General features: G+C 37.4%; 1 protein-coding gene across 1 annotated transcript; it reads right to left on the reverse strand.

The window, feature by feature from the left end:
• On the reverse strand, nt 1-25,212 carry LOC110443540 (ceramide kinase-like). Its single transcript, XM_021487812.1, has 12 exons — nt 25,083-25,212; nt 18,926-19,117; nt 18,105-18,236; nt 16,840-16,903; nt 12,552-12,697; nt 9,492-9,566; nt 8,750-8,896; nt 8,464-8,530; nt 6,237-6,295; nt 3,956-4,140; nt 2,484-2,623; nt 1-948 (listed from the first exon to the last, which is right to left on the reverse strand). Exons 1-12 carry the CDS (start codon nt 25,174-25,176, stop codon nt 879-881), a joined length of 1,371 nt encoding a protein of 456 aa, XP_021343487.1. The 5' UTR covers nt 25,177-25,212; the 3' UTR covers nt 1-878.
• Between the last annotated feature and the right edge of the window lie 80 nt (nt 25,213-25,292).

A 25,292-nucleotide genomic window follows, 5' to 3' on the forward strand; every position in this document is an offset into this window, starting at 1 on the left:
AAATGTTTACATACAACAATTAATTTGTTGACGATGACAATGAAAACACTTACATAGTTATACGTTTTATTGCAAGTATACAGTAAAAACCTTTACAAAATAATATAAATATATATTTATATACCATACCCTATTCAAATACACAAAATATATAAATGTTTCACAAAAAATACTTCAAAATCTTTTTATCAGTCACTGAAACTCAATGGCACGGGAAAATAACAAACACAACATACAGTATTCTAATTAGATGACAACCATCACATTTAACAATAGCATGACAAAAACAGTAACTATCAACCCTGGTCAGTGATGAAAAGTCAAATCCTACATGGCTCATAGTACTTGTTAGACGGGGAGCAGGACACGCGACATTCTCTCCCTCTGACGTTTCTCAAATGTTCACCATTTCTGATCAGAGGTTACGCCTCTAATTTCTGTATCATTGTATCGACTATACCTAACTTGTTGACATCTGTCACATTGTACGGTGTACCAATAGGCACGGAATTAGATATTTCACATAAATATTTACATTATGGTAGCTTTATAAGGTTAATGTTTGCGCGCTATTATATGACACTGGGTTATGGTTTTATAATCTTTGATTCTTTGTTTGTTTGAGCGGTTTTACGTCCGCTTCACTACCGGGTAGTTCGGTTATTGGCCTACGTCTTTAAAGTGAACAGGTTAGTCACCCAAGGATTAATAAATAACTTTTAATTTCAATGATAATATATTTTCCCATTTTTCGATAGTTTAACGACAACTTGAAAATACATTAATTTTATCCACTCTACCAACTAATAATTTAAAGTGCTTGTTAAGACATTTTACATGTTTAATGCAATTCATTTTTTCCATTGAGAAGCGTTGACTTATGGAATCGAGGAATCGGCGTCAGTGTCGGTGAGACTGGTGAACATTCGTACGGCATCATGGTAAAACCTGGTAAATCAAGACTACAATCAAAGCCGGGCACAGTCCAAAACATTAATTATGTGAAATCTCATATATCATTTTAACTCTATCTATATTCAAGTGTCATAACAGGTATCATAACCCATGCCAGTGTCGTGACAGATCCAGGATCGTTTTTCGGACATTAATTATTTTAAAGTTAGTGCAGGTTTTTTTTGTTATTTTTGTTATTTTTTTTCAAATTTCTAACAATGCAAATATATCATACATAAACATTATTCCTGTCACACATTGCAATTCATTCATTAAATATTCATTTATAATAAAACTGCATATTTCCAGGTATAATTAATAATTAATTATGTTTATGTATAATTAAATTCCATCTAAATTGTGTCCGTTATATAAAAGCATTGTTTAGAAGTGATAGAAAAGAGGTTAGAGCAGGTCCTAGAGGTATAGAAGGGAAAGTAAGACTAAGAGAGAGAGAGAAAAAAAGAAGAAAGAAAAGAAAAAAGAAAAAAGAGAAAAAAAAAACGAGGGGGGGGGGATATTGAGAAATAAAGAAGCTATATAGATGTGTTGGAAGGTTCAAGGAGTTTTACATATAAGTATTTAGAAGTACATGTTTATATAAGAAAACTCGATAGTTATATGTTCATATTTTGGCAAAGACAGGGTTTAAGCAATATTAATTAGACTTTCCCATTTTTTCCACTCAGTATTGAATTTCAATAAGAATAATTCACTTTTATTAACAGCAATATATCTCTGAGTAAAATATGTGTCCTTGATAACGTTCTTAACTGCAGCTACTGACAATGACATCTGTAACATCTCGATTTATAAATATATTGTTTTATAAGTAAAATTATGGTATTATCTACCCTACTACTGATACTATTTTGATTAAATAAATCGAAAATGAAGGTTTCCTTGTTAAAACCAAATGGGATTAACAATGCATCATAAAAAAGTCTTGTACTTTCTCACATTCCCATAGTGTGTGAATTATTGTCGCTATTTCAGTCTTACATTGAAAACAAAGAGCACTATCGGTAAGAGCTGCTTTAACTAGATAAGAGTTTGTTGTTAAATGTGTTGATTTATTCTGTATTGAAGCCATTGTAATTTTGAATTTCTAGTTACTGTAAAAGGAAGCATATATATCAATTTCCATGTGTCATCATCAAATTCAAACAATTCAATCCATTTGTTTTTCCCAGTGGATATGGTACTATTTTGGCACAACAACTTATAAAAATCTTGAGTTCCTTTTTTATGCATCATAAATATTTTTAAATTTAAGGGTATGTATGGATAACTAATCAAAGTATTTAAAGTATCATCATTGGACATGTAGTTTTTTTATAGTATTAATAATACCTTGATATGTGAGAAAGTTAGTTTTTACAGATCCAGGATCGTTTTTCGGACATTAATTATTTTAAAGTTAGTGCAGAGTAAACAAAACTAACAACAATTGTTATCGGTTGTACCCAACAGAAAAGATACGAACTAGATCCAAAGGGAGATAACTTTGACTATTTCAACCCACTTACCGGTTTTCATGATATGGCTCCGGCAGTTTAAACGGGTCTCCATCTATATTAATGCCGAGATTCTCTTTAAGTGGGCTGTCCTCTTTTACTTTCATAATATAACCAGCTGCCTGATAGCACTCAAGGTAGTCTCCTTGTAACTGTTAAAACACAAAGAAATATAATGTTATCCTATACGGGTATGAGGGTAGTCATGTGCAATACAATCATTATACATTATTCTAAAATTGATATCTGCAGTAATGTATCCCAGATAAACCCCGTTACGTTTAAATCATCGGGACTATGAAAGATCCAGAGTTAGATACACCACGTACATGTATAAACTCTACCGAGCTACACAAGCTCAAAATACATAGAAACCATAAAACCTTTACGAGGTACCGAGAACACAGATTAACTCCCAACATTCTTGAGTTCATGCACATAGAGCAGAGCATAGTGTTTTCCCGATGTTCCCGTGTTACGCTACATAGAATACCATCCCAAAATTGAAGTTATGACGTCGAATTACACAAGAAAACATAGAAAATCCATAGAATACATAGAAACACTCCCAAGGTGCCCGAGTTACTACTTAACGACTGTTACCCACTGCTACGATATCAGTGTTAAATGTATAGAAATAAATCCTGATATCAAGATTGACCCGATCATATAGGAAATATATAGGAATTGGAACATAACAATGTCAGAAAATCTTAGCTCAACTATCACATATAAGATTTAGGTAATGGATTTGTGCGCCCGTTTGCAGCCTTAAAAACCCTAGAACTAACTTAAAGCTTCATAGGTCTTGAAGTAATTATTTTTTTGTCACTTAGTAATGACTGGCCTTTTATTACCAGATAATCATTGTTAATATATTAATTACACAGAAGTCGCTTTTTGACCTTTGTGTAAAGCAATGTTGATTGTCCTTGTACAAGTCAGTGCAAACCAAAGGAGGATTATCTGCGAACAAATAAGGAGAACGGATGGACGACTGAAAATAATATTCTGACAAAATAATTATTAATTCAGTTTTCATTCTAATAAAAATGTCTACCCCAACGCATGGTCTCTTCATAAAACGTATCTAATTCCGTTAAGTAACTTTGGCGAGTATACCTGTCTGTAGCTGTTACATTGTACCATTGTCACTTGTTTTGATGTTGACATTTGAGATTAATGTTTATAAAGAACCATCTTCCTATCATTCCTATCTCTAATTCATAAGATGTTTATGGATTCACAGGTTTATTTCTGGACAAGCACGGTTGATTGGTGACAGCAAAATGCGTTTTAGATGTTAAGATGTGAACCTTGTGTGTGTATGGGACACTCCACCTGTAAACATGATCACAAATTGCTACTTTGATCGCAAGTGTGATGTCACAACTTGATTTGTTTTATGCAACAACAATAAAACAAATGTAAATAATATAAACAGTTGCCTTTTAAGCCAAGTAATGAGAAGTTAAAAGACTCACCGCCTCCTTTTTGGCCTTAAACAATTTCACAACATGCCATAGGAATTGATATCTGGTGCATGCCTTTTTGTACAGGATGAATGTCTGGAAAGGTCCTCTGTTCGGCCATATCTGGGGTTTACCGTGGACATCTTTTATATTCCAACACAGCACCATGGTATTGAAAATGTCTCCCTCAAACTTTTCTGTAATGGATTGTTGTTTGCTTTGTATTTTACGTATTATCAAACATACTATACTTGCATCAGGATTTTTAAATACAAATATAAGCCAACAAAGACCAAACATTCATACAATTGATGATTTCAGTCATGTAGCCCCCAAAGTAGTACCGTATAACATGAAATGTTCGTTGTATATAAATATTCGTTGTTTTCGTGGTTGCTATTGAACCACGAATATAAATACAGCTAATTTGAATGATACACGTATCTAATGTTTGTTAATATAGGATATCAACCAAAGTCTGTATCACGAAACGATCTTAAAGGCTTTCAAACCACGAAGGAAAATATCCACGAATATTTCGTGTTATACAGTATCTAATAACCTGTTTTAACTGAATCGTAGCATTATATCGTCAATATAAAAAGAGCAATATGACTGCCACAGATGTATACCAAATCAAAGTGACTCTTCAGATAATATGTATCCCTATGCCTTACATGATTCTACTTCTACGGGAAATATTCAAAATGACACAGTAATGAGGCTTTTAAACGCTTTAACATTAGGAGGCGTGGTAGTCTAGCGGTACATTATAGGACGCCGGGCTCGTGACCGAAGGATTGCGGGTTCGAGTCACGGCACGGCTCTGTGTTGTATCTTTGAGCAAGATACTTTACACCGCTTGTTCCAGTCTACTCAGCTGTACATGAGTACGTGGTTGGGCAGTGCTAGAACTGTGGAATGCTAGCTGTGAGCGCCGAAATGGCAGCACCGGCTTTATGCTCCCCGGAGAGTTGAGAAAAATATTGGCTGGTTGCAAAGGCCCTAAAACCACGGATAATAATTTGTGAACCGCTTTGAGACGATCTACTACTAGGTTGTGATAAAGCGGTATATGAGAACCTGGAATTATTATTATTATTATTATAACTCTTTTTTTCTGATCACCATACGATTTATGTGTTGGGTTACTGAGCAAAACTGCATAAGGAGACTCCACCCTCGAGTTATACGGATATCTTGTATTTTCTCGTTTTCATTTCGTGTTGTATATCAGGCATTTCACAGCGGTAATGTAAACCATAATTAACACTGGAGTACATGTGCTATCACAACACGATGTCAAGACGTTACTTGGAAATATGTATGTAAAGACCCTAGGAAAGTTGTTTCACGCAATCTTGCGAAACAGGACATATACTGAGTCCTGGGAAGATAATGACACACGAGAAAATCACTCCCAGAAGATGATGTATGAAGCGGATGTGGACATTTGTTTTTTTGGGTACCATCATCACGAGGCCGTAATAAGATATCTGCAACACGCCAAACACGTAACACTTAATCAGGTATACTGTAAATCACGTTAATATATATATGATTGACTGCGAAATTACTGTACTGTAAAACATCGAGATCCCAGTGGAAATGCATGGCTAAAGGCGCACGTGTGAACAGCAAACATTGAGGTATGAATAGTCTCACAGAACTTGTATTTTGTAACCTAGATGCTAGTGAAGTTGATGTGCCAATTTTGATAACATATTTTAATACTGACATAATATTAGTTGAATTTCAACCTTTTTAGGTAAGTATGTGAAGTGAGATAACTCTAAATATGAAGGTTCCATATATTCAATGAGCATCACTCTCATAAGAACGAATTGTTTTTGAAATACATAAAATGAGACAAAAAGAAATGTGTACAATTCCACTTTTGTACTTGTTTGCATAACTAGATACTTATCATTATATTTATCCAGTGTAATGTGTTGTTGATATTTTTGATGAATGAAATTTGGTTAATTGACATTTTTCCCCCCTTTTCTAACTAAGTGTTATTATAGTTCTAAATATTGTCATATATCCCAACTAAATGGTAAAAAAGGAAAATGGGCGAAAAGTCATTTTTTTCGTTTTTTCTCTGGATTCATCGGAAGGCTAAGATTTTTATAAAATCATAAACACAATGTGCATAACCATTATGTTAGGATTCAACGGGTTCTGCCAGTAGATTGCGATAGGATAGACTATTATTTCACTAAAGAAGAAGAGGAACACCCGTTTCTAATGCTGTGAGTATTTCTGAAATAAAGTAAATAATGTGGATTACCTTCCCTTTTGGTGTAGGTAATTTCTTCTTTGTCGCCTTCCGTCATTGGCTTTTTCTTCCTGGAAATAAATTCATGACGTATCTATATCAGTTTCTCTCTACTGGAAGATCAGACAACCAAAAGTATACATAATTTATTTAGCCTACTATTTATCTGGATGCCTAATTGATCAATTCTTATAATGATCTGGTTACACTGTTACATCATTTAACTTGATCAATCTTAATAATGATCTCGTTACACTGTAACATCATTTAACTTGATCAATCCTAATAATGATCTGGTTACACTGTTACATCATTTAGCTTGATCAATCTTAATAATGATCTCGTTGCACTGTAACATCATTTAACTTGATCAATCCTAATAATGATCTCGTTACACTCTTACATCATTTAACCTTATCAATCCTAACAATGATCTGGTAACACTGTAAAATCATTTAACTTGATCAATCCTAATAATGATCTCGTTACACTCTTACATCATTTAACTTTATCAATCCTAACAATGATCTGGTAACACTGTAACATCATTTAACTTGATCAATCCTAATAATGATCTGGTTACACTGTTACATCATTTAACTTGATCAATCCTAATAATGATCTGGTTACACTGTTACATCATTTAACTTGATCAATCCTAATAATGATCTGATTACACTGTAACATCATTTAACTTGATCAATCCTTATAATAATCTGGTTACACTGTTACATCATTTAACTTGATCAATCCTAATAATGACCTGATTACACTGTAACATCATTTAACTTGATCAATCCTTATAATAATCTGTTTACACTGTTACATCATTTAACTTGATCAATCTTAATAATAATCTGGTTACACTGTTACATCATTTAACTTGATCAGTCCTAATAATGATCTGGTTACACTGTTACATCATTTAACTTGATCAATCCTCATAATGATCTCGTTACACTGTTACATCATTTAACTTTATCAATCCTAATAATGATCTCGTTACACTGTTACATCATTTAACTTGATCAATCCTAATAATGATCTCGTTACACTGTTACATCATTTAACTTGATCAATCCTAATAATGGTCTGGTTACACTGTTACATCATTTAACTTGATCAGTCCTAATAATGATCTGGTTACACTGTTACATCATTTAACTTGATCAATCCTAATAATGATCTGGATACACTGTTTCATCCGTTAACTTGATCAATCCTAATAATGATATGGTTACACTGTTACATCATTTAACTTGATGAATCCTAATAATGATCTGGTTACACTGTTACATCATTTAACTTGATCAATCCTAATAATGATATGGTTACACTGTTACATCACTTAACTTGATGAATCCTAATAATGATCTGGTTACACTGCTACATCATTTAACTTGATCAATCCTAATAATGATATGGTTGCACTGTTACATCATTTAACTTGATCAAGCCTAATAATGATCTGGTTACACTGCTACATCATTTAACTTGATCAATCCTGACAATGATCTGGTTACACTGTTACATCATTTAACTTCATCAATCCTAATAATGATCTGGTTACACTGTTACATCATTTAACTTGTATACAAATAAACATAAGACACGGGATTGCACTATCAAGGTTTTTAATAGGAAAGTTTCACTATAATGAATGACACTACACCATAACATGTTGTCCTTCTAGGACTCAACGGTGATGTCAGGGGCCGAAAGGGGGCAATCCCAATATATCTAAGCCCCTCTTTACTATGAATACGAATGGTCGATGCTGGTGTCTTATTCCCAGAAGTATATTTGTTTAATTTTTTTTTTATTTAATACGTATTTAATTTCTTCACAAGCATTCTTAATAACATTTTCGTCGTTCTTAACGGATATTTTAAAACGTAGAGAATTGTATGCATAATAAATGCTAAGTTTGCTTTTACGAAATGTGTCTTCTTTTTTTTCTTTTCTTTTTTTACTGACGCGACAAATTGAAGATTTTTGAGTTGCTTCCGGAGGTCTAGAGTCGAGACACAGGTCAATCGCACTCTTTACTTGAAAACACTGTTCGTGTTCAAAACAAGCTTAGCCTACATCATTCTTATCAAAATGTTGAAGCTAATTTCGAGCATTTTATGCAGCTTTGAGAAAACACTTTCCCAAAAATAATCTACATCAAATGCGACCCACTTGTACAATGTAGCATTGTTATATGTTATGTATATGTATGTAAGAGCAACCCTACCTTGTGTCGAGGGTTATTTCAGTTGTAAAGTTCCGAAATCCGCTAAAAAGCATCTGAATAGGTACCCCTATAACAATAGAAAGCATCTGATGTAGTCATTGTAGTACGAACCCTGGTACCCAAGAAACTCGTATATATATATATTATATATATATGTATGAAGGTGACAAACATTTCATTTACAGATCATGGTGCACCATTCAATCACAATGCTCGGTGGCCATCTTGGATTTTATTAAATACTCCAAAATGGTAATCATACAGTGGTCTCCACCATGTTACTCACAGAGCAGTCTGAACATGCCCATCCACCTCAGCTGGTCTCTCCTGTCCATCATATCAGCGATGAAGCCGCTACTGACGCCCACCAGACTGTATCGGATCAGTTTTCCTCCACTGTATACTCCACTGGCTCCAATAGGGCGAGTGTTCCCTAGATATTCATAAATATCAACATGACATCCCAAACTGTGAGATAATAACTTCGATTGATATGGAATGACATCTCGAAATCAAAGGGTTCCGCATTCACATATTTTCTCTGCACATTTGGATTAGCCATTCGATTGGTTTCAGTAATAAAACTGGGTAATTGCTAGGCCGAAACATTTCCTTTGAAGATTACAGAGAAGCTACACCAAATTCAAAGGCGATCACTATTACCGTTTTGCTGCCGCGCAATCCATTGATCTTGTATTGAAGAAAGCAAAAGGAGCAGACTTTCCAGACTAGTCAGCTCGTATCATGAACAAGTTTAGTCGAATTTTTCAAGATATATCCCAGGATGTAGAGAACATATGAATATCGAGAACGGTATCCTATATTTTGAAGTGCATTTTACCAAGAAGTACAGAAAAGTTACATAGGTTCCTATGGAATGAGTGTCGTCTAAAAACAAAAAAATGTAAAATGTATAGAGTAAGTAGAAAAAAACACTCAAGATTAAACGTACTTTCAAAGAGAGTGTATATTTACTTTCAGTAACACACGACTCTGTACGTTTACCTGTAACACTTTGCATTACTTACCTTTGATTATACTCAGTGTTGCTGTAACAATGTCCACGCAACCATTGCAGCAATATGACATCACATTGGCAGTACCTTTATAGTAAAAACCATAGACTGTATATACACAGTACGACATCATAGTGACAGTATCTTTATAGTAAAAACAATAGACCGTATATACACAGTACGACATCATAGTGACAGTACCTTTATAGTAAAAACAATAGACCGTATATACACAGTACGACATCATAGTGACAGTACCTTTATAGTAAAAACCATAGACTGTATATACATAGTACGACATCATAGTGACAGTACCTTTATAGTTAAAACCATAGACCGTATATACACAGTACGACATCACAGTGACAGTACCTTTATAGTAAAAACCATAGACCGTATATACAGAGTACGACATCACAGTGACAGTACCTTTATAGTAAAAACCATAGACCGTATATACAGAGTACGACATCACAGTGACAGTACCTTTATAGTAAAAACCATAGACCGTATATACAGAGTACGACATCATAGTGACAGTACCTTTATAGTAAAAACCATAGACCGTATATACACAGTACGACATCATAGTGACAGTACCTTTATAGTAAAAACCATAGACCGTATATACACAGTACGACATCATAGTGACAGTACCTTTATAGTAAAAACCATAGACCGTATATACACAGTACGACATCATAGTGACAGTACCTTTATAGTAAAAACCATAGACCGTATATACACAGTACGACATCATAGTGACAGTACCTTTATAGTAAAAACCATAGACCGTATATACACAGTACGACATCATAGTGACAGTACCTTTATAGTAAAAACCATAGACCGTATATACACAGTACGACATCATAGTGACAGTACCTTTATAGTAAAAACCATAGACCGTATATACAGAGTACGACATCATAGTGACAGTACCTTTATAGTAAAAACCATTGACTGTATATACATAGTACGACATCATAGTGACAGTACCTTTATAGTAAAAACCATAGACCGTATATACACAGTACGACATCATAGTGACAGTACCTTTATAGTAAAAACCATAGACCGTATATACACAGTACGACATCATAGTGACAGTACCTTTATAGTAAAAACCATAGACCGTATATACACAGTACGACATCATAGTGACAGTACCTTTATAGTAAAAACCATAGACCGTATATAAACAGTACGACATCATAGTGACAGTACCTTTATAGTAAAAAACATAGACCGTAAATACACAGTACGACATCATAGTGACAGTACCTTTATAGTAAAAACCATAGACCGTATATACACAGTACGACATCACAGTGACAGTACCTTTATAGTAAAAATCATTGACCGTAAATACACAGTACGACATCATAGTGACAGTACCTTTATAGTAAAAACCATAGACCGTATATACAGATTACGACATCATAGTGACAGTACCTTTATAGTAAAACCCATAGACTGTATATACACAGTACGACATCACAGTGACAGTACCTTTATAGTAAAAATCATTGACCGTAAATACACAGTACGACATCATAGTGACAGTACCTTTATAGTAAAAAACATAGACCGTAAATACACAGTACGACATCATAGTGACAGTGCCTTTATAGTAAAAACCATAGACCGTATATACACAGTACGACATCATAGTAACAGTACCTTTATAGTAAAAACAATTGACTGTTTATACATAGTACGACATGATAGTGACAGTACCTTTATAGTAAAAACCATAGACCGTATATACATAGTACGACATCATAGTGACAGTACCTTTATAGTAAAAACCATAGACCGTATATACACAGTACGACATCATAGTGACAGTATCTTCAGAGTCACACAATCACATGTAGCATTCATTTAGAAAGCATAAAATTAATGTCGATATATTTAACAAGTAGCCTAGAGGACCTGTATCGCCCACCTGGAAACTTTAGCAAATTTGAAGTTGAAATAGCCAGATGTTGCTGGTAGTGTACATGTATTACATGGTTAGTCAGGGGTTATATGTATATGCAATTGGACAAAATCCTGTCATTCCTACAGGGGGGTCAGACCCACGGTTGATACCAAATTTAGTCCCCTTCACCCAAGGATGCTTTAGACCAAATATGGACAAAATCCGGTCATTCCTACAGAAGAAAACGAGTTTTAAAGCTATTTTTCTACTTTCCCTATTTGGCCCCGCCCCCATGGGGTTTAAACACACCATTTATACAATTGATTTCCCTTCCCATCTGATGCTACTGTTTAAATTTGGTTAGAATACCTTCATCCCTACGTAAGAAAAGGGATAATAAAGCTGTTCCTCTGTATCCCCTATAGGGCCCCGCCTCTCTGCCCCCAGAGGGGTCAGACCCACCGTTTATACAAAATTAGGTCCCCTTCACAAAAGGATGCTTTAGACCAAATACGGACAAAATCCTGTCATTCCTACAGAAGAAGAAGAATTTTAAAGAATTTGCTTAAATTACCCCATGGGCCTCACCCCTCAGGCCCCAATAGGCTCAGACCCACCAATTATACAAAATTGATTTCCCTTCCCCATGGAGGCCACACTCACTGTTTATACAAAACTAAGTCCCTTTTGCCCAAAGATGCTCAAAACCAAATTTAGATGAAATCCCTTAATCCCTATGGTAAAAGAAGGATTTTAAAGGTTTACATCTATTTCTCATATACGCCCCCCCACTTCTCCCCTCCCCCCTGCCCCCAGGGGGCCACACCAACTTTAAATACAAAATTGAGTCCCCTTGGCCCAAGGATGCTCCAGATTAAATAAGGATAAAATCCCTTAGTCCCTACGGTAGAAGAAGGATTTTGACTGACGGACGGACGACGAACGCTGCGGTATTGCATAAGCTCACCATGGTCCTTCGGACCAAATCAAAATAACCTTAAAAAAATATACTTCAAAAATTCTCCGCTAGTAATTGGATAGAAACTTGAGTAAAATGTATATGATGATAAGAAGTAAAATGTAGTTGTATGATTGTATACCTTATTATACAGGGAACACACTACAAACAAGTGATATCATTTTACCTGTAGGGATATGTCCAATCGGAATGGCAGTTGTTGGAACCTTGACTTTCGGGTCATTGAAGTCCAAGTCTGCAGCCACCATCGTTCTCCTCAGTAGAACATTAGTGACCTCAGAGAGAGTACCATCTCCTCCACAGACGACAATACTGCCAACAAAGAGAGGTTGTGAGGTATTACTGGTGTCTGACGCAGTGACAGTGAACACACACCGATGTCATCTCACACACAGAGACTGTGTGACATAGTACTGGTGTCTGACGCAGTGACAGTGAAACAATAGACCGTATATACACAGTACTGTCACTATGATGTCGTACTGTGTATATACGGTCTATGGTTTTTACTATAAAGGTGCTGTCACTATGATGTCGTACTGTGTATATACGGTCTATGGTTTTTACGGTGTCTGACGCAGTGACAGTGAACACACACCGATGTCATCTCACACACAGAGTCTGTGTGACATAGTTCTGGTGTCTGACGCAGTGAGAGTGAAACACATCGGTGTCATCTCACACACAGAGACTGTGTGACATAGTACTGGTATCTGACGCAGTGAGAGTGAAACACACCGATGTCATCTAGGTATTACTGGTGTCTGACGCAGTGACAGTGAACACACACCGATGTCATCTCACACTCAGAGACTGTATGACATAGTACTGGTGTCTGAGGCAGTGACAGTGAAACACATCGGTGTCATCTCACACACAGAGACTGTGTGACATAGTACTGGTATCTGACGCAGTGAGAGTGAAACACACCGATGTCATCTAGGTATTACTGGTGTCTGACGCAGTGACAGTGAAACCCACCGCTGTCATCTCACACACAGAGACTGTATGACGTAGTACTGGTGTCTGACGCAGTGACAGTGAAACCCACCGCTGTCATCTCACACACAGAGACTGTATGACGTAGTACTGGTGTCTGACGCAGTGACAGTGAATCACACCGATGTCATCTCACACACAGAGTCTGTGTGACATAGTTCTGGTGTCTGACGCAGTGAGAGTGAAACACACCGATGTCATCTAGGTATTACTGGTGTCTGACGCAGTGACAGTGAAACAATAGACCGTATATACACAGTACTGTCACTATGATGTCGTACTGTGTATATACAGTCTATGGTTTTTACTATGAAGGTACTGTCACTATGATGTCGTACTATGTATATACAGTCTATGGTTTTTACTATGAAGGTACTGTCACTATGATGTCGTACTATGTATATACAGTCTATGGTTTTTACTATAAAGGTACTGTCACTATGATGTCGTACTATGTATATACAGTCTATGGTTTTTACTATGAAGGTACTGTCACTATGATGTCGTACTATGTATATACAGTCTATGGTTTTTACTATGAAGGTACTGTCACTATGATGTCGTACTCTGTATATACGGTCTATGGTTTTTACTATAAAGGTGCTGTCACTATGATGTCGTACTGTGTATATACGGTCTATGGTTTTTACGGTGTCTGACGCAGTGACAGTGAACACACACCGATGTCATCTCACACTCAGAGACTGTATGACATAGTACTGGTGTCTGACGCAGTTGGAGTGAAACACATCGATGTCATCTCACACAAAGAGACTGTATGACATAGTACTGGTGTCTGACGCAGTGACAGTGAAACACATCGGTGTCATCTCACACACAGAGACTGTATGACATATTACTGGTGTCTGACGCAGTGAGAGTTAAACACACCGATGTCATCCCACACACAGAGACTGTATGACATAGTACGGGTGTCTGACGCAGTGACAGTGAAACACACCGATGGTGTGACATAGTACAGGTGTCTGACGCAGTGAGAGTTAAACACACCGATATCATCTCACACACAGAGACTGTGTGACATAGTACTGGTCTCTGACGCAGTGAGAGTTAAACACACCGCTGTCATCTCACACACAGAGACTGTATGACATAGTACTGGTGTCTGAGGCAGTGACAGTGAAACACATCGGTGTCATCTCACACACAGAGACTGTATGACATATTACTGGTGTCTGACGCAGTGACAGTTAAACACCCCGATGTCATCTCAAACACAGAGACTGTATGACATATTACTGGTGTCTGACGCAGTGGGAGTGAAACACATCGATGTCATCTCACACACAGAGACTTTATGACATAGTACTGGTGTCTGACGCAGTGACAGTGAAACTCACCTATGTCATCTCACACACAGAGACTGTATGACATAGTACTGGTGTCTGCCGCAGTGAGAGTTAAACACACCGATGTCATCTCAAACACAGAGACTGTGTGACATATTACTGGTGTCTGACGCAGTGAGAGTTAAACACACCGATATCATCTCACACACAGAGACTGTGTGACATAGTACTGGTCTCTGACGCAGTGAGAGTTAAACACACCGCTGTCATCTCACACACAGAGACTGTATGACATAGTACTGGTCTCTGACGCAGTGAGAGTTAAACACACCGCTGTCATCTCACACACAGAGACTGTATGACATAGTACTGGTGTCTGACGCAGTGAGAGTTAAACCCACCGATGTCATCTCACACACAGAGACTGTGTGACATAGTACTGGTCTCTGACGCAGTGAGAGTTAAACACACCGCTGTCATCTCACACACAGAGACTGTATGACATAGTACTGGTGCCTGACGCAGTGAGAGTTAAACACACCGATGTCATTTCACACACAGAGACTGTATGACATAGTACTGGTGTCTGGCGCAGTGAGAGTTAAACACACCGATGTCATCTCAATCACAGAGACTGTGTGACATAGTACAGGTGTCTGACGCAGTGAGAGTTAAACACACCGATATCATCTCACACACAGAGACTGTGTGACATAGTACTGGTGTCTGACGCAGTGAGAGTGAAACACACCGATGCCATCTCACACACAGAGACTGTGTGACATATTACTGGTGTCTGACGCAGTGAGAGTGGAACACACCGATGTCATCTCACACACAGAGACTGAGTGACATAGTACTGGTGTCTGACGCAGTGAGAGTGAAACACATCGATGTCATCTCACACACAGAGACTGTGTGACATATTGCTGGTGTCTGGCGCAGTGAGAGTGAAACACACCGATGTCATCTCACACACAGAGACTGTGTGACATAGTACTGGTATCTGACGCAGTGAGAGTGAAACACACCGATGTCATTTCACACACAGAGACTGTATGACATAGTACTGGTGCCTGACGCAGTGAGAGTTAAACACACCGATGTCATCTCAAACACAGAGACTGTGTGACATAGTACAGGTGTCTGACGCAGTGAGAGTTAAACACACCGATGTCATCTCACACACAGAGACTGTGTGACATTGTGAACACACACCGATGTCATCTCAAACATAGAGACTGTGTGACATATTACTGGGGTCTGACGCAGTGGGAGTGAAACACATCGATTTCATCTCAAACACAGCGACTGTGTGACATATTGCTGGTGTCTGGTGCAGTGAGAGTTGAACACATCGATGTCATCTCACACACAAAGACTGTGTGACATATTACTGTTGTCTGACGCAGTGGCAGTGAAACACATCGTTGTCATCTCACACACAGCGACTGTGTGACATATACCTGGTGTCTGACGCAGTGACAGTGAAACACATCGTTGTCATCTCACACACAAAGACTGTGTGACATATTACTGGTGTCTGACGCAGTGGGAGTGGAACACATCGATGTCATCTCAAACACAGAGACTGTGTGACATTTACTGGTGTCTGGTGCAGTGAGAGTGGAACACATCGATGTCATCTCACACACAGAGACTGTGTGACATAGTACTGGTGTCTGACGCAGTGACAGTGAAACACACCGATGTCATCTCACACACAGAGACTGTATGACATATTACTGGTGTCTGGTGCAGTGAGAGTGAAACACACCGATGTCATCTCACACACAGAGACTGTGTGACATATTACTGGTGTCTTGTGCACAAAGAAAGGTGACAAATAAATGAATTGTCAAACAAAACGGTTCGCACACGACTGTAATATCAAACAAAGACGATGTATAAAATTAGAGTAATATCAAGTAAAGTTGGTTAACACATCTACCAGGACAAAAACAAACACTACTGTTATGAAAAGATGAAACAAATCCTACTATCACATGCGTATGTCACAGCAGAGGTGAACGTATTATTCTCATCACACTAAATTCTAGTGCCTATACTGTAATTTTGATATGTGTGTTACCTTTATCAGAGTTGACAGTATGACATAACATGAACTGATTGGAAACGTCTTACCCGTCAACGTGTGTAAGGTCCTGAGACTCCATCACTTCAGTACAAACATTCGCTCTCTCCGATACTAGATATCAAGCAATAAGAAAAGATACGTATAATGTAGTGATAGTATTGTTCAAGTCTCTGCTGGGATAAGATGTACAATATGTTACTCTCAATATCGGTAAAGGAGCCGATATAAGTTAAGTAGTTGGCCGCAATTATTTTTCAAAAAGTTTATTCTTTACAGAAGTACTCTGTAAATGCATTTTTTCTGGCATTTCAAAATGACAAACCTCCCATTCAAATTGCGGCTGATGTAGCGAGATTTCTAAAGAAATGAACAAAAATGTTTCCCCCTCTGTAATCTACATGTTAAACATGAAAGTAGTAACATGGTTCATAGCTTTATTTATAGGAATCATAATTGAAACTGTTCCAAAATATATAATTTTCTTTACCTTTCATCGATATCATTTCTCAGATTGTTTTTCTGAATAAGTTGACTTTTTTCAATTAGAATTATTCTTTTTCATTGATTTAATGGATTTAAAGAGTTTTAAAAAATGTTTATCAATCTTTAACATCCTTTCCTCCAAAATGTATCTTTTGTAAGTTCCCTTTTTACACTACCAAACTTAGTACCAAACTAAATGTATGTCTTCGTTCTCTTATTTTGATAGCTTTCTTTTCCTAGAAATACGAACGATGATATAAACAAAAATTTGTAAACTCTCTGGAGCGTATATTGTGAAAACGATAGGACAAAAACCAAGAAAAAAAACTGAGAATGAAATCATGATAATGATTGAGTTCCTGGTTGAAAATATTTTGGTGTTTACGTTAGAAAAACTTTCCAACAAACTGCAGACGTTCCTCTAGAAAGAAATAGTACCGCCCTTTTTATCGACTCTCATTTTGTCATATGAGGCTGAATATTTAAAAGAGATTATCAGGACCTTATCAAGTTCTTCAATTTTTTTATTGACGTCGTCAACTGTATTGTAAAAACTGCTGAAAATTAAATCAAGGACAGTATAAACGATTCTACTTCAGCGCTTTCGTCGATTTATTCTTGCAACATCAATTACAAGGACGGTATACTATTACGATTTACGATACGTGTAACGATTTCAAATCTCCTATCGTGAACTTTCCATCTCTTGACAGTAACATCCTGGTTTTCCCATCCTACGGTGTCTACATGTCGCTGTTAATTGGAATAAAAGATCTTGCACCAAATGTGTGACGCATTACCCGGTATGTAACAGAATAAACGAGCTTACCTACAACCTGGTACGTAATACTTGCGAGGTCAAACAGTGGTTTAACAGTGTCTTCAAATGTTTTCACTCCCGTCCCTTTTCCTCCAATAGGGTTGATAAACACAAGGAAATGTCTTGGTTTTGAAGTAGGTACTAAAACATGAATTCACAAAATGTGATCAATTTTATTAAACAAGTAGCACAATCTTAAAGATCAAACAAAAGTTTTCTCAAGAAAAAGACACGGGATTAATAGTTTTATATAGGCAAAATTTCAAAATTTAGAGGGGTTGTGTAAACGATCCCTGGCTCTGATAAAAAAAACACCTCCGAAATCCCTTTCCTTTGAGTTGAGTTGGGAATGCTACAAAAATGCACGAGGTCGCCAGGGTCAACAATGAAATACAAAATTTCAACATGTTTCTTTAAATATAAAAGTTATCGTTTGAAACGAGCCAGCAACTAGACGGTTTATTTGGTCACAACGGTTTACGTCAGTAGAGCAACCAGTAAACTCGACATTTTGACACTACAGTATGATAATGTGACCAAATGGGCGAAATGTTCATACAGTTCTGTGTACAAGGTCAATAGCAAATATTTACATCTCTACTGAACTTGGAATCAATATACCTACTAAACATTTTAAAGGTTATTTTTCACTGAACTTTCCAGTTAGCGTAGGAATACATCAGCATATTATCAACCTGATTACTGTGTTATTCCGCGGAGACAAAACGTGCTACATCATATATGTGTTTGTGGATAGAAAATTTATTTTTATATATGAGATGTTGACTTCGTGGTGGTTTTTTTTTAGGAAATAATGGTTTTATACTTACCCTTCTTAAATTTGGCTCGTACATGTTCTAGAAACTGTTTGACAATAGAAGCTTCACCACAGACCTTGATAACTTCCTTTGATAGTGAAAATGCTGATTGTTTGATATAGTGTAAAGTAACGGACTGTTCCTGGTCATTGTTTTCAGAAGTCTGGTCCGACACAGCTACCAGGTCAGGAAACTCAACACACACTGTAAAACAGTATGAGAACATACAGTACTTAAACAACAGATTGTAACGTGCGGGCGGTCATCCATGATTTAGTGAGCGGGTCCTCGGGCTATACCGCATCACTAGTAGCTTGCCAGTCAGGCAGTATTTCCCCCTAACATTCTTTAGTTTTAACAAGATATGAAATTTTGCTTATCTTGAAAATTGGAAAATACCGTCCAACAATTGATGTATTAGTTATTAGAATGTACAGTACTTAATGTGAGAGCTGGGAAATGGAACGATTATTTGGTGTGGTTTTATTAAGTGTAGCGTTTCTATGTTAACAGAACATGTATGTTGGTATGTTTGCCATGTTTGTTTACCGATCGGAAATAAAATGCGTTACGTACATCAACGCGTTACGTACATCTACAGATTACGTACATCTACACGTTAACCTACGAATGCCCATGACACGTTTCAAACGTATCCAACAAGTCATCTCTAAATAAACATCCGGAAACCAATTTGGCGGAATGAAAATAATAAGATGAAGAAGGAGGAGATACGTACTGTAATAAGTAAAACAATAGCCCAACTTCGTTTGGGGTACTAAATAAAGGGCAGTAGAAGAGGTCGATCAGAAAGGCGTCACTGTTCTTAACATCTGGGAGGAAAGTTGCATAGGTTATCGGTCTCGGTGGGACAAAGCTGTGTCACTGGGTTTGCACAACAAAACGCTGAGTGAACACACACGGTCTAGATCTCTTAAAAGATCGTCTAACTGTCAGGTAGTCAGTTGTAGCGCTCTAATCGTGCTATATCAGAAAGACAATTGTAAAAGAACTGTATCAGGCGCAAAAAATAACTATAACCCGTAGCTAATGGATAGAATCAACGAAAAACTAGGGGGTTGAGCACGGGGCTAGCAGCCCTGCCATAAAGACGATATAATCTGGGCTTCCATTAATACTATTGAAAGATATTTTATATCGCAGGTAAGTAAATTCTTTATTGTTTCTGTTCTCTTCTTGGACAATCACACATGACTGACAGCCAGACATTCATTATTTCCTCTAATAAGAGATTACATGGTCTTGTCGTTTTTAACAATTTCAACAATTTACAGAACACTACATATTTACATAATACTACAATTTCTTACAGTATTCTTCAAACTATGCTTAAGAGCTAGAGCTGCTTTGGAAAGGTATGTTCATTTCTGTGAACATCCCAGCAAGTTTGTCACTTATAGCAACCATCAGATTGTCCAATTCTCCATCGTCCAAAGAAATATCGTTCCTTCCACCAAGAACAAAAGAACATTTTTCGTCTTCCTCTAGCAATTCGTATTGCACATATTTTTCAACGCTTATAAGATTAACTATTTGTTCCAGCAAGATGTCTCTACTTTTAAATAATGTGGGACATTGTATAATGAAATGTTTAACGTCACTGTTCACAACTATTTTGCACAATTTACAGATCATATTTTGGAATTCGGCCCTGTAGGAAAGCTTGATTAATTCACAAATTTTCCATGTGCTTTTAGGCAATTTTAACGTTAGAGACCATAAGGGATTGGGTCCAATATATTGATGAACTTTTGAAACGATTGTGAGGTGAACATGAATGTACATAAGCGAATAATAAATAGAGATTTCGAGACAAAAGATAATTTTACAGTTTTCTGATTTCTACATCACACCATAAATCATCAGGTAAGTCAATTGCTCTGGTAGTTATGGCCGACGACGAAGTTTTCTCAAAACCCTGGCATCTTCGTGCAGCATACCGCATGGTTCTATTTAACATATCAATAGACTTCTGCGTAGCATTTGCCCAAAGTTCACATCCGTATATAACACCTGGTATGATAATTGCTTTAATGAGTTGCGCACTTTTGAGAGGATTCAATCCGCCTGGATGGATACCAAGACTCATTAGACTGTTAAGGTTCCTTCTACCTTTGTCGCACGCGCTTTCTATACCGACATGAGCTTTTAGGTTTGAACAAAAAGTAATTCCCGCGTAAACCTTTGTATCGGTCCATTCGATAATCGCACCTCCCAGAGAACATACAGCTGATGGTTTATTGACGATTCGTCTCTTATATGAAAATTCCATCAGCTAAGATTTAGCAGAGTTATAATTTAGCCTCCAAAGATTAGCATACGCATTTACGTTATCTAGTTGAGCTTGGAGATTCGTGATGCTTCTAGCTAATAAGAGCGTGTCATCAGCTTATAGTACGCAGGGGATTTATAGCTTTTGAATCTGCAAACCCTGTTCCGCTTCATCCAGAGCACGTGCGAGACCGTTTATCATAACGAGGAATAGCCAGGCTGATAAAGTTCTCCCTTGACCGACCCCTTGCTTAACTGGATAGTCTTTACTAATTTTGCCGTCATACAGTACACGCGAGGTCACGTTTTGAAACGAATTTTGCAGTATTCTCCAAAATTTACCATTAAAACCGAGTCTGTACACCTTATGTAATAGCCCGTCTATCTAAATGCTTTTGCATTGTCCAAGAAGGTAGCAAATACTTTTGTCCTATTTTCGATAAAATGACATATCGATTCCTTGACAGTGAACGCTGCCATAATACTTCCACATTCCGCTCTAAATCCCGGTTGTAGTCTATGCGGAAACTGCATTTCAGCACATCGAACTGTTAACCTCTGATATATAACTGTTTCGAATAGCTTTTGCAGAACTGGCGTTAACGTGATGTCTCTATAATTGTTTTTATTCAATTTGTCTTTATTGCCACCTTTGAATAATGTTATTACTATACCTTTTTTAAAATGTACTGGGTATTCCTCCTTTGTCAGTATTTGATTGAAGAGTATAACGATCGCGTCCAGCAGACTTTTATCACCGTAACGAATATGTTCGATGACTATATCTTCATACTCTTGATCGCTGTCGCAGTTTCACTTATTGAAATAGCTCGATCGCAAAAAACATCAATATTTGCAAAACTTCTGACGAACATATCGTGAATATCTAACTGTATCTTAGCCCGATGACTATCATAGTGCTCAAACCAAACATTCTTTAGTTCATCTGAATCGCGGATGATTTTATTGTCAAGTTCTGAACATCTGTAACCATTACATTTTCTTACCCGAACAGCCTTATAGAATGTGCCGATATCAACTTCAGCTGCTTCCTGCAGGTGGTCGAGTTGCTGCTGTTCGTATAGCTCCCTTGCTTCTGTTAATGCTTTACGAAAAATGTTTTTTGAATCCTTATAATCTTTGTATGATTTATGTTCTGTACCGCGCGGACGTCCTTCAGCTATCCACACTCTACGATACTGCCTCATTGACGTATGCAGTTCTTTAACACTTCCGAAGTTCCAATATGGTTTTAAGTAATTACGATACTGCTTAACTGGCAATGTAGCTTTCGCTGAATCCTTATTCGCGGAAACAATATCCTGTACTAAGCTGTCGAGTTCATCTAAATCCTTCGTCTCGCGGAGTTTAGTAGTATTACCGATCATCTGCGCTACTTTGCCGGCATAAGCAACCTTTTGCTCGGAAGACACTTTTCTCCAATTAACGGCCTTTGACGACAATCTATCTCTATGTGTGTTCCTTAAAGTACAACAGAATTCTAACGACACAGGTAGATGATCAGATGCGTTAAGAAAATGGTCGTCGTGTATTTCGCACGTTTTTACATTATCTTTATCATGTGTTCTTATTAAAATGTGGTCAATCAATGAGCTCTTCGAGCCGTCCCACGATACATAAGTCACATCACCTCCTTTCGACCACTGTTGTGAATTAACAGAGATGAGATAGTTTTCAATAATAAGAGTCTCAAGGAGCTTACCTCTGTCGTTTGCCTCGTAGCGATTCTTTTTACCAAACCGTTCCGATATACGTGCATTAAAGTCGCCAAGAATAATAACGGTACCTTCCTCGCTATACCGTTGATATAAATCAGACAGCGCTTGTAATAGTTCTCGGTACAGAGTCATAGATAGATTAGTCGACGGCATCAATATCCCGAAACCATACACAGACGACGTGTACACCAGTTGTACTGAGACCCCTATCATACGATCATTCCCTTCGTTCATCAGGGGCGTTATCTTCATGTATTTCTTCCATAGAATAGCAATTCCACTAAACCCTCTCGGATGCGTCCTCAGTTCCAACTCTATAGGGATGCGTGAATCACTCCGTCCGAACGAGTCAAAACTACGGTCAATACTGTTCAGAAAATTAAGCTGTTCTGGCGGTAACAAATGTTCCGTTATAACAGCAATGTCCGTATCGCGAAGAATCTCGAGTGTTCCACGTAAGAAGCCTCACGAAAATAAATAGTAAGAACGAGAGCATCAACATAGAGTTAATCACCACGAGTATGGAATGTTGGAACGACTACCGTAGCTATCTTCCCGTTCACCCCCGCAATTTTTGTACCGATTATCGCCACGATCCTCCCACTCGCGTACAAGAACACCGTCCGGACAGAAGTATGGATCGGTTGCCGTTGCGAAATTTTCTTCGCAAACATTTATGCGTGCCGTGTAAGTAGGATAGTCTGTGTCACAGAACTTAACAATACGCATCATAGTGACGTTCACTCCTCTTTCCGCTGCGTATGACCTTACAGAGAGCTCACAACTTCATCTGCAGTGGCATCTGCAGTAATACGCGACATTAGGAGCCTTTTGCTTCTAGGTCTACGACGAACACCACGGAATTCGTATGTAGATTTCCCTGCTTCCTCATTAGGTTGTTGATGTTGCGTATTCTGCCAATGAGCAGAAGCAATTGATTTCGTGCGTTTATCTCGCGTGTCTTTAGGATCAACATGTTCATTACGGCCCTTGCTTTGTGTATTCTGCACCGATTCATCGATCGCAGTGTCTTTATTTCGGTTAGATAATTGCTCTATTATTGGCGCTGTCACTCTACCTTTAAGAACATTGCCATGCGTGGTGGGGTTGGATGGAACCGACACTTGTACATGTACCAAGGATCCAAACCAAGTTATCAAATGATTGTTATAATTAGATCTTGGCAAATAGTGGTATGACAAACTTGACACGGAACGTCATATAGACGACTGCTTATTACAGGCTTCAATTTTGTATTCCCGACCAATCTCTATTAGAGCATTCACAACTCGGGAAAATGGGGTATCATTTATATAAAGTATCCGATGAGCATTCCTCAGTCATTGTTGAGAGTAGAATAGGAAATCTCGAACAGCCTTCACGAGGTGCACCTGCGTCCAAACACCATTTTCGGCAAAAATTTCAGTGTCCAAGTCGCGTGCCAAATTGTATCATACAAAGTGTAATAATACAGAATAGGTGTTTTGTTTTGAAAAGCAGATATTAAGACTTTACTGAAAAACATATTTTATAACGTCCCTTATTTAATTGTTCATCTGTGTTACTTAAAATGATGTAAGCGTGCTGTACTTGGCTTAGTAACACAGGTAAGTCTGGGATACAACAAAACAGCAACAACTCATGTTACGCCTGCCGTCATTTCATTCCGCTAATGACATCTAAATTAAAATACTGCGTCGGTCAAAATATCCTGAATTAATGAACAAACCAACAAAACAAAACAGAACAGGAATGGAGGACATATTTCTCCTTCAGAACGTAAATCATAGTGACATCTCACAGACCAGTACATTAATACCGTACAACAATAAATATGGGACTCAATAATTTATGATGTAAAATTCTACATCAATGTATTACGAGTTACTTCCCTTGCATTGACGTTAACACAAAAAGAAATAAAATGCATAAAAAAAACACTCCATACATTGCTGTACTTCACACTTTTTCTACCGACAATTTTTTTACATATGGTTAGAAAAGTAAATCCGATGTATGTTTCAGCAAAAATAAATTTCGGAAAACAACATCAGCAGCATCTGGGCGTGCCCTTTTATCCAAAGTCCCCTTATTATTATAATTACGTAGGGACGAATATCAGAGCACACTGCACTTACCTTTTTCGTTTACGTGCGTGAAAGTGAAATGATTTTCGTCAACAATCACATCTAGATCTGTATCAACATCAATTTTTAACCTGTATGAAGTCATCTTTGAAGATGTCAACAAACAACCACTGGTTAAATAGACGCTTTGGAAACCTCTTGTACTAAGTCGCAATAAATTAAAACATACCACAGATGCAGATCACAAAGAGAAAGTAGGTC

Source organism: Mizuhopecten yessoensis, unplaced genomic scaffold, assembly GCF_002113885.1.
Source record: "Mizuhopecten yessoensis strain PY_sf001 unplaced genomic scaffold, ASM211388v2 scaffold1961, whole genome shotgun sequence".
In the NCBI taxonomy this organism is placed as follows: Eukaryota; Metazoa; Mollusca; class Bivalvia; order Pectinida; family Pectinidae; genus Mizuhopecten; species Mizuhopecten yessoensis.